Raw genomic sequence first — 15,773 nt, forward strand, 5'->3', positions numbered from 1 at the left:
TTGTATTTCGGCAAAGCTGGTCACTTTTTAAAAGAATGTCCTATTAAACCCGCACAAACAAAGTACTCGGGAAACTAGTTAGCCCGGGATCTTGTGAGACGAGGATCCCGGGTAGGTCTGACCTTACAGTCTCTTCCTCTGATTACACCACCACCCCTACCAACCATTTATATGTGTCTGCATACCTGACTCATGGGAAGAACGGACTACATGTGTTAGTGATGATAGATTCCGGTGCATCCGGGAACTATATGGATGAGGAGTGGGCAAAAGAAAATATGATACCCTGTGTACAAAAAGAGATAGCTAGTAAAGTCACCACTATAGATGGTAGCCCCCTTATCTCTGGTCCTGTTACACATCGCACGATACAAATGCACATGAACATGGAACCCGATCATCAAGAAGATATAACATTTGACCTAATCTGTTCACCACAATTTCCGGTACTCTTGGGTATACCCTGGTTGAGGTCTCATAACCCTACTATAGATTGGGAAACCTCTACTATAACATTTCCCCCTGTTACTTGTTCACATCCCGTAGGGGCAGCTGTTGAAAAGGAACCCACTGGTAATGAAAACAGTGCTATCGTTTCAGAACTGCCGTCCTGTTATCATGATCTGCAGTCGGTCTTTGATGCAAGAGAAGCGGAAATCCTTCCTCCACACAGGGTCTACGACTGCCGTATTGATCTTGAAACAGGGGCAAGAATCCCATGTAGCAGAGTCTATGCACTCACAGAAAAAGAGAACGTGTATTTGAGAGAGTACTTAGATCTCATGCTTGAGAAAGGTTTTATTTGTCCTTCTCGGTCGCCTGCCTCTTCATCTCTATTTTTCATCCCAAAGAGAGAAGGGGGCCTTCGCTGTTGCATTGACTATAGAAAGCTAAACGATGTTACGATAAAAAACCGTTATCCTCTGCCTCTTATCGCCGCCCTCCTTGACAGAGTACGCAATGCTCAATATTTTACCAAGTTGGACTTGCGTGGGGCCTACCATCTTGTACGCGTCAAGGAGGGGGACGAGTTGAAAACTGCTTTCTGTACAAAGTTCGGACTTTTTGAGTACCTTGTGATGCCCTTTGGGCTTTGTAATGCCCCTGCGGCGTTTCAGGTTTTTATAAACAAAGTGGTAAAAGACATGCTTGACGTATATGTTATAGCATATATAGATGATCTACTGATTTTCTCCCCTACTATGACTGAACATATACATCACGTACGTAACGTGTTGGAGCGTTTGCTAGAGAACCGGTTATACTGCAAATTGGACAAGTGCACGTTCCATACTCAAGAAGTCCCCTTTCTGGGGTATGTGGTATCTCCTTGGGGCCTCCACATGGATCCCATTAAGGTAGATGCAGTTCTCTCATGGCCTGCTCCTCGTAATGTAAAGGAAATTCAAGGTTTCTTGGGTCTGGCTTTTTACAGACGGTTTATTCAGAATTTCTCGGACCTGGTGGCGCCCATTACGGCCCTGTTGAAAAAAGGAGTTCCATTCTTATGGTCCACTGAAGCCGATTGTTCCTTTAGGCTCCTTAAGGAGGCTTTCACTAGTGCCCCCGTTTTACGACATCTGGATCCGGCCCTACCCTTTGTGGTGGAGGTAGACGCTTCCCAAGTGGCAGTGGGAGGTGTTCTATCACAGGCGGATCCAGTGTCAGGAGAGTGTCACCCAGTAGCTTATTACTCACATAAATTCACCCCTGCTGAATACAACTATGCTGTGGGTGATAAAGAACTCCTAGCAATCAAAAAGGCATTTGAGGAGTGGAGGCAATACCTACTGGGCGCTAGATATCCTGCTGTAGTGTATACCGACTACCGTAACCTACAATATATAAAGTCAGCTAAAGCTCTGTCCATGAGGCAGTTATGTTGGTCCCAATTTTTCAGCGAGTACGACTTTTCCATCAAATACAGAACAGTGAAAAGAAATTGCAAGGCGGATGCACTATCCCGACTGGGGTTTGAACACCCCATAGAGTCGGCAGATCAGACCTTTATCATTCCCAGAGAAAGTATCATAGGGGGCATACTGACTGAAGAGGATTTTGCAATGCAAGTCAAGAAAAGTCAGGCCACTGTAGATATGCAAGCCATAGTGGGTGTCCAAGAAACCTCTACTAAAGAAGGTTATGTTTACGTTCAGGGAGGAGTGGTATTACCCTCTCGTGAGTTGCATGAACATGTCATGGAGTGGTATCATAATCATCCTGTGGCGGGTCATCCAGGGATCAAGAAAACAACCAAAGCTGTACGCGACCGTTTCTGGTGGCCTACTATGCTGAAAGACATAGAATCCTTTGTCAAAACATGTCATGTGTGTGCTCAGACCAAAGTATCTCACCTGAACCCAATGGGCTTACTCATGCCTTTAGCTTCCCCACCAGGCCCTTGGCATACTGTATCTCTTGACTTTATAGTGGAGTTGCCACTCACTAAGATGAAAAATAATACCTTTCTAGTTGTGGTAGATCTATTCACAAAAATGGCCCACTTTGTGCCCTTGGGGGGTTTGTCTACAGCTGTCGAACTGGCATCTGTGTTCATGCAGCAGATAGTCCGACTCCATGGTTTCCCTTCCGTCTTGGTTTCTGATAGAGGGGCCCAATTTGTATCGCGTTTCTGGAGGTGTTTATGTTCTTTGCTCCAGATAGATGTTAGATTGTCCTCGAGTCACCACCCTCAGTCAGATGGGCAGACGGAGAGAGTTAACCAATGTTTTGAACAGTACATAAGGAATCAGGTTTTGCAGTCCCTGGTAGACCGGGATGAACTAGTATGGTTAGCTGAGATATGCTAAAACAACAGCCCCCACACCTCTATCAATGCCACCCCTTACTTTTGTTCATATGGTTACCACCCGAAGTTGTTGCCTTCAGGGATTCCTACAGACAGTCCACCTACCGCAGCAACTGACAGGATAGAGAGATTACAGGAGATTCATGAGAATACATTGGACAGTCTAGAAATGGCAAAGGTGAGATACACGGAAGGGCGAATCTACACAGGAGGCTAGAACCTATATACACACCAGGGGATGAGGTGTGGTTATCCACGAAATACATTGCACTGAGTGGTCCACGCAAGTTCAATCCCAAATATATAGGTCCCTATAAGGTGATCAAAATGATCAATCCCGTGGCCATGAAATTGGAACTACCCCCTTCATTCAAAATTCAGCCTGTATTCCATGTTTCACTGCTGAAGCCGGTGGCTCCGGGTACTAGATTGCCTAAGAAACCCGCTCCTATAACCATTCAAGACACTGAGGAGTATGAGGTGGAGGCCATACTGGACTCTCGTAGAGTGGGGAAGAACCTCCAGTACTTGATTCATTGGAAGGGGTATGGGGTTGAAGAGCGCACATGGGAACCGGCTTCTAACGTTCATGCACCTAGGCTGGTCTGTGTGTATCATCTGAAACATCCTGACAAGCCCAAACCCGGAGGGGTACATTGTGGGGGGAGTGTGCTGTCATGCCCCAAGGTCCCTCCAACTCTGTAGCTTTAAGATAGTACTATAAAAGACACGCAGACCAGCAGAACGTTGTTTTACGTTCTTGCGCTTAGCTCCCTTTGTTGTGGGTTCCGTCCCAACCTGTTTTGCCTGACTTCGGTTTTCGATTGTTCCGGTTTCGCTTCCTATGCGTTCCTGCCCTATTGTCGAAGGAGTTGGGTTCCTCTTCATTTCTTCGTGTAGTTCGGCGGAATTGCTGTGGAGTGACGTTTTCCTACACTACGTCCTCCTGTGCGGTCGTTACGCTTTCACTTGGTTGCTCAACCTCCCCCTTTTCTTGAGTCCCGCCCGGCGGCCGGGTCCATTCCCCGCCATCCGGCTGGGTTCAGCGTCCACTCCCATTTCCCCTGTCCTTAGGTGCTCCGCCCGGCGGCCGGGTATCATCTCCGCCATCCGGCTGGGCGCCCGTACTGCTCCTTTAGTTAGTTAGGTTCCTTTTTTGTTTTCCCCCGAAATTTCCTGGTGCTTCGCCCGGCGGCCGGGATTGGTTCTCCGCCATCCGACTGAGCACTGCCATCATTATTTTCCTCCTCTCTGGTTGCTGGTTTCTCTGGTGCACTTCTTCAGTCCATCCATTCCTGGGTCATCTATACATTATTTGTGGGGTTCTAGTGTGGACCAGAGTTTGGTGCATATCCAGGCGCCTCCTCGCAGAATCACAGTAACAGCGCTGTGCGCTGCTTTTTCAATATATATTTGGTGATTATCTTGCGTGAAGATCTGAATGTATTTCCTGTTTAACAGATGTTATTGCAAGATACAAGGTATTGGCTCAAGCACATATCCATAGAAATCTCCCAGGTTATTCTAAGAGCATACAGAGTAAGAATAACCCTTTGGATATTGATACTTACCAGAGTAGAGTGGGAAGGAGTTATTTACGGTTCTTCCTGTCTTGTTTACAACAGAAAACAACGAACACCTAATACTACCATACTATATGTTCTACAGTCCAGAGAATCTAGTGTGGTATGTAGTGGTATTATATGTGTTGTAGACATGGTGCACATTGATGTTGTGGTTGGCAAAAATAGAAAGTAACAATTTGGTTCCTTTTCAGCCTACCTGTTATCCAGCATCCAGTCAGAAGTGCACAGTCAAGCTCTATTGTTTTCCCCCACCTTTCCTTGTTTTTTTTCCTGTTTTCCCCTGGCGAGCCATTCGATACTCTAGTGTTTGATAGAGTCGGAAGGCCGTAGGGGAAGGCTGAGGACTACTCTTCAGATTCCTGATGCTCCTGCGGAACCTGCTTGGAAACCATTACAGCTTGTTTCAGTGAGTGATTCAGAGTGATTCAGTTGTTAATCCTTTGGTATGTGAGGTCGGATGGACGGGTAAGCAGGGGAAAAATTACCGTATCGGTAAACCTCAACACGGGAGCTCCTAGGACGAGCTCTTACTCGGCGGCCATCTTCGGCAGTTCATGTTATAAAAAGAATTAACTACACCAGCATCAACATCCATTGTTACAAAGGACACAGTGACAGTAGGTGACCATGCTATGGTGGACCGTGTATTGCACATGCGTTCTCCAAGTATAGATCTCCAATTGGAGGGTGGGGCGAAGCAGGAGGGGGAGTCCGATTTCTAAAAAAAAAAACGTAACCAATGTCTTTGATGCACTGAGAGATTTCTCACTAATTGTGGGCTATTTCTTGCTAGGGCTATAAGGATCCAAAAAGAATGGATGCCAGGTGGAATAAAATCAAACAGGGCTTCCCAATTTAAGGTTACTGCTCTGACTGCTTTTTCTTTGATTTCCACCCAATACACTCCCATTATGTGAATCAAGTCATACATGTTTCATTGCAGATCAGGTTCATACCATATAGCTAACTGTGTTCTGAGGCACGAATTACTTCCCTGTAACTCCTGCTCATGTTGTGGATGCAAAGCTCAGAAAAGAAGTACCTTTTCAGGGTCGGTGACAACTGTCTGTGCTTATGTGTGGCATGGGGACCTTTCACCATTCCTTGCAGGGTGGCCCTCTAAGGATTCGTTACGCCACTGCTTTCTACGCATGCATTTCCCCTTCTTTCCTTAACGTCTGTCTCAAGGTGAGGTCTCCTTTTCTTTTCCTCGTTCATTTCCTATTGAATTGTCTGCCTTAGTCTCACCACGTCCCAGCAAAAATACACACTAACGCAATGTTAAAGCTCAAAGCTATTTCACCTCTTCTGAGTCCGACGACACGGGTACACGTCAGGAAGTACAAACCGAAACCGCACATCAGAGACCTGACTTTTCTGGCTGTGTTTGTGAAGCTTCTCGCGTGTTTTACATTTTCAGCAGCAACCAATAGACTGCAGGCTCTCAGCCAATCCGAACAGGCACGTTTTATGAGGCTTGTGAATGCGCAAGTCTTCATGGCTAGTGTTTCTTTCTTGAGATTGCTTGGCGAGAGAGATGTGGGTTTAGTGCTTGGTGACCTCCGTCTCGCTACTGAGCACGCTATTAGAGTTGTATAGGCGGGCGCATGTGTTGAAGATCTGCGACTACCTTTGGTTTATTTCAGTAGCGGTAGAAATATTTAGAATGTACCTGTAGACGCAGAGGAGAGGCTTTGTACCTACCTGCATGAGACCTCAAACAGTCATCCTTCCTCGCAAGTTATTACGCATACCCTGAACAGTAATATCAGCCACAGCAACGCACATCAAGAGAATCATGCGGGAGGACTCCGATACGGTGAGCCTTGGATTTAGTTAGCGATCTACCAGCAGGTTTAGCCCTTGGCGGCCCCCATCTCTTACTCCCCATCTCAGGTTCTTACAGAAACATTCCAGACGCCCCTGCTTGTCAAGAGGCTGAGAGTAGACTCGTACATTGCCTTTACTCCTCCTCACATCTCCCACCCTTACACGAGCTTCTGCTTGGCGCCAACCTGGAGCACAGGCTTGTAAGTAGGCACCTTTGTTTCAGATGCGTAGGGGACAACTTTGTTTATTTGCACCTTCTTGTCGTCCATTTTATTGTGTTCGGATGCGAGGTCCTCTATCAGCCCTTTTGAAGTCTGCAGGTAAATGGGATGAAAGAGGGTGGGGTGTTTATTACCTGTCCGTAAGGGGGAGGGAAAACCGTCCATTCGACCGCCAACTCTAAAACGGATGGGTGGTCGAATGGCCAAACCCCAGATGACACTTACTCAGTTGCTCGGAGGAATATGTTGGCGACATAGACGGAGTAATCTTCCATGCTGACATACGTAAGGTCTGCCTGTCTGTAGATCAGGCGAGCGGACCTTCAGTTTGGTGGAGAGGGTAGTCTGTCTCTGTTGCGATGGAATACTCATTCAGCCAAAAACTGTTACTAAACCAACCCCTTGGTCGCCATTATGTACTTTTGTCACAAAAACGTTTGTCAGAGGAATAGGTTTGTACGCCCCTCACCCCCCCCCCTCCCTATATGACCTGTCTGTGCGCTGTACAGCTCGGGCCGTGGTTTTAGTACTTGGAAATGTGGGCCATACATTAACTGACACTACTGAGTCAGTGAGGGTGACGACCATCGTCCCTTATCTCTATATATCTCTTTGGTTGTCGGTTGAGCCCCCCCCCCCTAGTTATTTATGATGTGAAGATGTCCCCCTCTTCCACATCAAAATCACTAGGAGCTATCAACATGCAAATTGGTTCTGCTTCTTTCTTAACAAGATGATCCGTAATGATGAGAATGTGTACAACCATACTGTTTGCCCCGCTCTACTTTCTCAGACTCATGCGAATTGATTCATTTTCCTGCGCGTAGAGCATGTCTTTCGTCAGGTGGAATATTTCAGTGGCAGGTGAGGTTCCTTGCACCACTTCCTGCCTATGTTGTTGGTGGGCTTTTATATTCTTGTATTCGTGGTGCTTTGTCTGGGCACTGATAATCAACACTTTCGTTAGGGCTGTTTCTATTTGCTCTACTGAACTGTTTGAGAACCTGTGGGCCCCGAATAATTTGAGCATGGCATCCAGCTTCATATTTGGTTCTCTTCTTAACAATGAGGATGTGCACTCTTGAATGATCTGTGCTAGGATCTCCTTTGGTGGGTTGTCATCAGTGTGTGTGCTGGCTAGTTTGGGAAGCTTCATTGAAAAGGTAAATTGAATCACTTTGGTTTGTTGAAGTTTGAACCTTCCATAGTTGGGGTTTAATTAAGGGTTGAAGTAGGTTTTGAGGGCTTCTATGGCTGCATCATAATTAGGGTTCCTGGTTTTGAGATTTTAACATTTTGGTCTGAATTTATCCATATTTATTTTTGGGCCATTTAATTTGTGTTTACCCATATTTATTTTGTGTTTTGGGTGTAAATGAGGTTATAAAACTGTACATTTCCATATTTATATAACTGATAGACACACACTCATACTTTGATGTCTCTTGTGTTTTACCTATTTAAGCTTCCAAGTATTACATAACAATACATCCACTGGTAAATACTAGCATTATACCACAAATGTATATTGACACATGCCGTTATTTAAAGAAATTTCATCTTGTTTTTAAATTTCCCATGCTGTCCATCTGCTCAGCTGCTGGGCTATAATTCATGAAAGACAGCGCAGAGAGTAAAAGCAGCCCAATTTTCTGTATTTATCCACTTTTAAAAATAAATGTCGGCAGAAAACACATTGTTTTCTGTCTGAATTTATCTGTAAAAATTGAAAACAGGGAGCCTTTATCATAATCATGTTCACCACCAGTGTTGTGCAAAGTTACTCTCCTGCAAATGTAGGCAGCAGTGCCACTAGTCTCACCTCAGAAGTAATTGTTTAATCTTCCCTCCCATGATTTCCAGCTGAATGTTACAGTGGCTGGGTCTCTCAATTCACTGAATGGTGACAGAGTAGCCATTGCTGAGTGTATTCATCTATGGCTGGGACCTGGACTACCTATGTGGTTTTTGGTGTTGAGGCTCCATCATCCAGGTTTTTTTGTGACCCTCTCCTTTCTGTTTTGTTCATCCACCATAGTTCTCGTCTTTTGCGCTCATTTTCGCTCGCCTCTCCTTCCCCTTGTGTTTTGGGGGTTGTAGGAAGGTGATTACCCGACTATGGTTACCCTAGATTTTTTGCCTAGTGTTTAGCTGGTTTTCGACTTAGTTGGCCTGGGATCCTGCTAATCAGGACCCCAGGCTATCTGCTCTCTCTGTAAAATGGACTCCATGTACCTTAGGTACATCTCCAATTGGATATTGGGTCACCTTATGAGCCCCTGTAGAGTGTACTATAGGTACCCAGGGCATAGGTGCATCAAAGGCCTACCAGGGGCTGCAGCATGTATTATGCCACCCCTGGCTGGCCACTCACATTGACACAACTGGCTGATCACTCAGCTGGGGCAAGGTTGTGTAATCACCCCTTGCTTAGATATAGTATTCCTATATCTAGAAACATATATACCTATAAGTCACTCCTATGGCAGGCCTTAACAATCCTGGAGGCTGAGTGCTTGGTTTTATGTGAGATGGTGCTCTAGCATGAGCTGAGCCTGTCTGCAGATTTCGTAACCATGTCCTTATAGCTGTTCTAGGATATTGCCATACCATATACTCTTAAGTGCATTATGAACCTCGCGGTCAGATGCTAACTCTGGTTTGGCTTTATCAAAACATGTCGAGTAATGTCATACGTTTTGGAATACTACCCCCTCGCCAGTTCTGGCGACGGGGGTAGCATTCCACCCTTCTAGAGGTAGAAGACATGTTGTTCCTACTATTCCCGGTTAAAGTTAACCAGAGCCTCAGCATCACAAATGGATGCTGCTGCCACAGACACAAGTCTGACCTCCTGCTGCTGGGAGTCCTTCCAGCTAGGGAGGCTTGGACAATAGGTTTCCTGTCTTGGGAGGTGCTAGCACCACCCCAGACAGGCTCTTGTGTATTAGGGCAGGGAGGGCTGAAAGAAAGGAGACACTGCTTGGGGCACACAAGGTGTCCCATGCATAGTCCAGTTCAAACCGGTGCTGGGGCTCTCCAGCCCCAGCTCTGGCGCGAAACTGGACAAAGGGAAAGCGGTGTAACCACCCCGTTCCCTGGTCCCACCCATAGGAGGGACCTAGTAGGTAATCCAGCCCATAGAATTAGTATATAGGTAGGAGCTGAGTCCCAAGACTTTAGATTATCCTGACTGAAACTCTTAATCAAAACTCTGGACCTTCAACGATCTACTTTGCAAGAAGACGACTGAAGAATCTCCCTTGTGGTCAAGGAGTGACCACCCTGCACAAGCAGGCACCAACCCAGCGATCAACGACTTGCTTTGTCGACGCTTCCGCCGGAGCCCGAGAACTGAGCCTGAGCACTGAGCGCTGAGCCTGACAAGAACCGGACTTCCAGACATCCAACAGCCCGATTCACAGTCCCAGCAGAGCTGAGACCGTGGAGGCGATGAGAGACGTGGGACCGGCCATCTTGAAAAGTTTGTGACCTGCTAACTGTGCAGCACCCGAGGCACTCTCGAAGCTGTGCATTGGGGATTGAGAAGCCTCAGCCCCGAGCATCATCTGCACCGAAGATCAGCCCTGCACACTTTATGAGTTCTGCGTGGGGCCCTTCTGCATTTTCCTGCTCGACGCGTCTGCCCGGTCACTTGCCCGTTGGCTAGTGGCCATCTTGGCGACGATCCTTTGAATTTACACGGCTGGTCTGGTTGCTTCAGACTGGCCCTTGCTTCCCTCAAAAGAAGCAGCCCCTCAGACCTTGCTGGTCTGAGTAAGGAGCCAACTTCGTTCGTTTCCTGCGTGGGTTGCCTTTGCCAAGGCTTGTTGACTCCAATCCTGAAGCCGACACCGCCGACAGCGAGAACCTTCGTGGGACAGTCCGTGCCTGACTCCTGGTTGTCGTCGACGCCTCCTGGTCCACATGGCTGCAGAGACGAGCTTCCCGACAGCACCTGATTTGCTTCACGACATCGCCTGGTTCCTTCCTAGTTCCTTCCTGGTCACTGGCTAGTGACCCAGACTCTGTCCCCTCTGCTTTCAGGTCCTCTTCATCTTCGATCCACCTTTGGATCCACCCGGACACTTCTCTCCTGGTCGCCTGCAGCATATTTCTTCCAGGCTCCATAGGATTCGACGACGAAACCCGACACACTTTGACACCTATGCACCCGCTTCCTGTGGGTGAGAACGCGTGTATACTCCGGTGCTCCTGTGGGTATTAACTACCCAACTGTTTAGGTTTCAAGTAACTTTCACCGAGTCTGGTCAGAAGTACCCTAAAAGAACTAGTTTCCTTATTTTACGTTCCCATTCATTCTCTATGGTAACCCGCGTGTGTGTTTAGACACTGCACACGCATCCTGTGGGCCTCCTGCTTTCTAACTCTTGGTAGCTCAGCGTAGCCCCAGCGATTTCCCCAGGCCTGTTCACTTTCCGTGTAGTGGTCCTTATACCACTATTTTAGTATATGGTTTAGCGTGCCCCTAGGGCCCTACTGTATTTTTTGCAACTTATTTTATTTTAATTGATTATCTTGTATTGTGCTTGTGCCTCTGACCTCATAAAGAGTTCAGAGGGTTTTTCTAGTAATAACATATATTTTATATATATCCTGTGTGGTGTCCTTTCATTTGGTATTAAAGGGGTTACATATGGTAAAACAGCTTCACATGCCCTCTTGAGTTTAGCCTAAGACTGCTCTGTCCATGCTACATCCAGGATAGCTGGTCTATAAGGTTGACTTTACAACCATCACCATAAGGGTTGTTTGGACTGGTGCAAGGTGCTCACTAGAATAGTGAACATCATATACCAGGCCAACTTCTCATATGGGTGCTCAGTCTCACACTACTTGTCTTTTTCCTATATATTTTTTTTTAAATGTCCTCTTTTTAGGTCAAGCCTGTAGCAGCGCGCATGCGCTGCTCTTGCGAGACTTTATGTAAACAATAAAAGGGCTTTGAAAATCTGACCACTTGCTCGTGCATGTGGTTGAGTTTTGTTCGCGGGCTATTGGGCTTTGCGTGCGTCTTTCTAAGAAAGACGTACAAAAGGGGGTGGTGATGGACGGAGCATCTGAACCAATCAAACACTCACACCCAGTCAAAAGACCTGGGTTTAATCCATCACCGTTCTTTAGCCAACTCTGCCACCACAGTTCAAACATGGCTATAAGCAAATCAGTCTAACCCTGTGCCTCATGGGAATAGTCCAGCCCGAACTGCCAAGCCATGTCTTCCCTGGACCGGAAACAAGCACCGTTCCCATGAGATTTTTGGTGAGAAGATGGATACAGCCCCAGGAGTTTTTTTTTAGGACAGCTGAGCTAAGCATGCTTATTGGCCCTTACAGCTCGCCCGCACTACAGGCCTCCTAGCCCTTTTGGGGCCGTAGGCCATCAGGGACAGCAATCATCTTAATCTTCCGCCCTTCTGGCCACAACCGGAATTGGGGTTTCTGATTACCCACCTCAAGGAATAATCACAACCCTTGTCAGCATGAACCCTTAAAGTCAATAAATTAGCCTGAGCTCTGCCCCCTGCTAGCTATGGCAAAGAGCAGACAGGTTTCACTTCGGACAATGTGTAAGGTAGTTATGCAGTACCGAGACAGTAATAAAGTAAAAAAATGCAGAACAATAAAAATCCCACACCAAATTAGAAAAAAAATGTATAAACAAAAAACATAAAAATGACAAAAATGAAAAAATGAATTATTAAAGTTTTAAGTAGGAATAGTGCCACGAAGCATAAAGTGCCAATGATAGTCAATGGTTACAGTAGGCCAGGATCGTGGCTTAGTTTGAGGCTGTCTGCAATGGATTGCTGGTCAGATTCGCCAACCACTTTTGTCCTGGTCAAAGATTTTATCTTTTTAGTGCTTTTGAGTCCTTATCCACCACAGAGGCACTCTTCTAAAGCCCTCAGGGCCTTAGAGACTCACAGGGTGTCTGAAAGTGGAGTGCAAAAGTTCCATTCCTTCAGGGCTCCTCTCTGGCAATAGTCAGCAGGTCCAGTCCTCTTCTGTTCGTCAGGAGCGTTCTGCATTGGGTGCCTGCAGAATCCACATTTATGCCTGGCATGAGCAAGTGGGTTAGCAACAAGGTAAACTACTCTGGGCCAGCCCTATCCATTTTGGGCATTTTCAAGTTGATGAAAGTCTTTGGCCACACTAAACATAGGCTCTTAGGCCTGGGGTTGTATATGGGGCGTGTATGACGGGCATCCTAGTGCCTTCCCATGTTCAGACACCAAAATCCAGTTTGAAGCAGCCCCTTCAGACTTCAACTTCAGAAGTGTGATAGAACATAAGTAAGGCTTTCCAGCAACCAGACAGTAGATACACAAGAATTGTCTTAGCCTCCTGTGTCCCTTCCTTTCAAGTGCTTCCTCAGTGTTATATGTAAATTGAGCAGAGCTATCATTCAGGATTTGACACTGTAATGTCAAAACGGATGCTCCCACCCTTTATATTCTGTGAGATTCAGAGGAGTCATCTCTGCCCATTGAGCCCATCCTATTGTTTGCTCCTGGGAGGAATTTCACACCTTTTTCCACACTTATTCAAATGCTAATTATTGATTAGGAAAAGTTGCAGAGCAAATGCAAATTTAGCTTCCGGGAACATCAGACAGGGCTGGAGTATCTTTCTAAAAGTTACTTTTACTTACTATTTATTAAAAATCTAACTTCACTATTACATTGGAATTTTCTTAACTTTTAAAAATAGTTGTTTATTTATTTTTCTGGCAAGTTCCATTCCAGAGATACAGTATTGGGATTTAATCCGTACTAGTTTTCTACATAGGACAGCTAGGCCTGCCACATTGATAGTTGTAGGTGCTAGTCACAGTAAGGACATGTCAACACTACATTTCTAGATGTCTTACTTTTGAATACGACGAACCATGCCTTGTGAACTATACGACCAACATAGGGTTAACATCCATGTTTAAAAGGAAGATTTTAACCTGTCAAAATAGTTTATTTTGGCAGGTTGAAGTGCAGTTTTTACACTTCTACAGTCATGGTACACTGGTAGCTGAAGCCATTTTTAACACTGTCTCAGTAGTGGATGGCACAATAGGCGCTGAAGTCCACTAGTGGGAGTTTTAACTGAAAGCCCCTGGGTACAGTTGGAACCATATATTGGGGACCTATAGGCAAGTTAAATATACCAATTAGGAGTATATCAATTTCATCATGTTAAAATGAAGAACACAGGCACTTTACCCCTGTTAGCAGGGGCAAAGTGTACAGAATTCTAAAGCCAGCAAAAATATAGGGTCCAGCAAAAAACGAAAAATCAGAGGTGACCATGTTGAAAAGACAGATTTCCTACACTGTTTTTAGTGGATACTCTAACTACCCACATATTCCACATCTCACTCCCAAATCCCTCTTCTGTTGTATGGTATCTTTCATCTAAAAAGATCCACTCTCCGCCTAAGCACACTCCCTGACGAGCCCATAGACCTGATGGAACACCTTCACTTCAAGATACTGGCCAGCCCCACCAGCACCCTCCGTGGAACCCTCATCTACTGACCCCCTGGACATCGCAGACCTTTTGCCGAATCCATCATGGATATCATCTCCCCGCAGGCCATCGCATCCACCAACTACACCCTCCTGGGAGACTTCAACTTCCCCCTCGACAACCAACCGGACCCCAACACCACATCCCTCCTGAACAACCTCCACAACATTGGACTGCCACACCATCAACCGCATTGTTTCCCGACGACTGGAAACACGCCGAGATCAATCGCCTCCTCAAGAAAACCCTTGGCGGAGCCCACTGACCTCAAAAACTACAGACCCATCTCCCTGCTCACCTTCCCAGCGAAAGTCATTGAGAAAGCCATCAACAGCCATCTCGCCACATTCATCAAAGAGAACAAAATCCTCGACTCCTCCCAATCCGGCTTCAGAAAAAACCACAGCACGGAAACCGCCCTCCTCGCTGCAACAGTCAACATCCGCACCCTATTGGACAAAGGAGAAACAGCAGCCCTCTCTTTCTCGACCTCTCAGCAGCGTTTGACAGTCTCTCACCGCACCCTAATACGCAGACTCCACGACACAGGGGTTCAAAACCAGGCCCTCGACTGGATCCACTCCTTCCTCTCTGGCAGAACGCAGTGGGTCAGACTCCCCCCCCCCCCCCCCTTTCCTCTTGGACCCTACATCAACCACCTGCGGAGTCCCCCAGGGGTCATCCCTCAGCCCTACGCTCTTCAACGTCTACATGGCTCCGCTCGCCCCCATCGTCAGAACCTACGAACTCAACATTGTGTCATACGCAGATGACACCCAACTCATCCTCTCCCTATCCAATACACCCAACACCGCCAGACACAATTTTCTAGAAGGCATGGAAACCGTCGCAAAATGGATGAAAAACAGCTGCCTACAACTAGACCCTAACAAAACAGAAGTACTCATTATGGGCCCACACCCTGACGCCTGGAACTGCACTTGGTAGCTCCCCGCCGTCGGAAGTCCGCCCACCCCCACGGACCAAGCACGCAACCTGGTAATCATCCTGGGCTCCGAACTTAAAATGGACCGCCAGATCAACGCCGTCTCGTCCTCCTGCTTCCACACCCTCCGCCTCCTATGCAAGACCTTCAAATGGATCCCCCATGAGCACAGAAAGACCGTCACTCACGCCCTGATCACCAGCAGATTCGACTACTGCAACTCACTCTACGCCGGAATAAACAGAAACCTCACACGCAAGTTACAGAACATCCAGAACGCCACCGCAAGACTGGTCCTCAACCTGCCAAGACACTGCCACATCTCCCAGCACCTGCGCACACTCCACTGGCTCCCCATAGAAGCTAGAGTCCCCTTCAAGATGCTTACCCACTCTCACAAGGCCCTCCACGCCCCCATTCCAGCATACCTGAATAGCTGACTCAAATTCCACGGACCTCAAAGAACCCTTCGATCAGCCCAGCTCTCCTACGCCGTGGTCCCCCGCACCAGAAAGGTAGATCAGGCGGCCGCTCCTTCCTCGCGGCCAGAGCCTGGAACGCCCTCCCTCTCCACCTCAGTCAGACAACATCTCTCCCCATCTTCACAAGAAACCTCAAAACCTGGCTCTTCGATAAACCTCTTCCTTGATGGACTGGAACCTGCGAACCCCCCCCCCCCCCCCCCCCCCAGCGCCTTGAGACCCTCACGGTTGAGTAGTAGCGCTTAACAAACGTGTAATTGATTGATTGATTGATTGAAAAGCTCACGCTCTTGGAATCTGCATGCTGTGTATTCAATTTGCTGATGCTCTCAATGTCTGAAGACACGAAAGAGTT

The 15,773-nt window shown here is 47.0% G+C and overlaps 1 protein-coding gene across 1 annotated transcript in view; it reads left to right on the forward strand.

Moving 5' to 3' along the window:
• Positions 1-5,990: 5,990 nt before the first annotated feature.
• The window catches only part of LOC147732631 (uncharacterized), a 277,650-nt gene continuing 267,867 nt past the window's right edge, over positions 5,991-15,773 (forward strand). Inside the window, exon 1 of the mRNA XM_086958837.1 lies at positions 5,991-6,214. Coding sequence (XP_086814963.1) covers positions 6,194-6,214 — 21 coding nt within the window. The 5' untranslated portion in view covers positions 5,991-6,193. The remainder of the gene's footprint in view (positions 6,215-15,773) is intronic.

This window comes from Lissotriton vulgaris, chromosome 2_1 (assembly GCF_964263255.1).
Source record: "Lissotriton vulgaris chromosome 2_1, aLisVul1.2, whole genome shotgun sequence".
Taxonomy (NCBI): Eukaryota; Metazoa; Chordata; class Amphibia; order Caudata; family Salamandridae; genus Lissotriton; species Lissotriton vulgaris.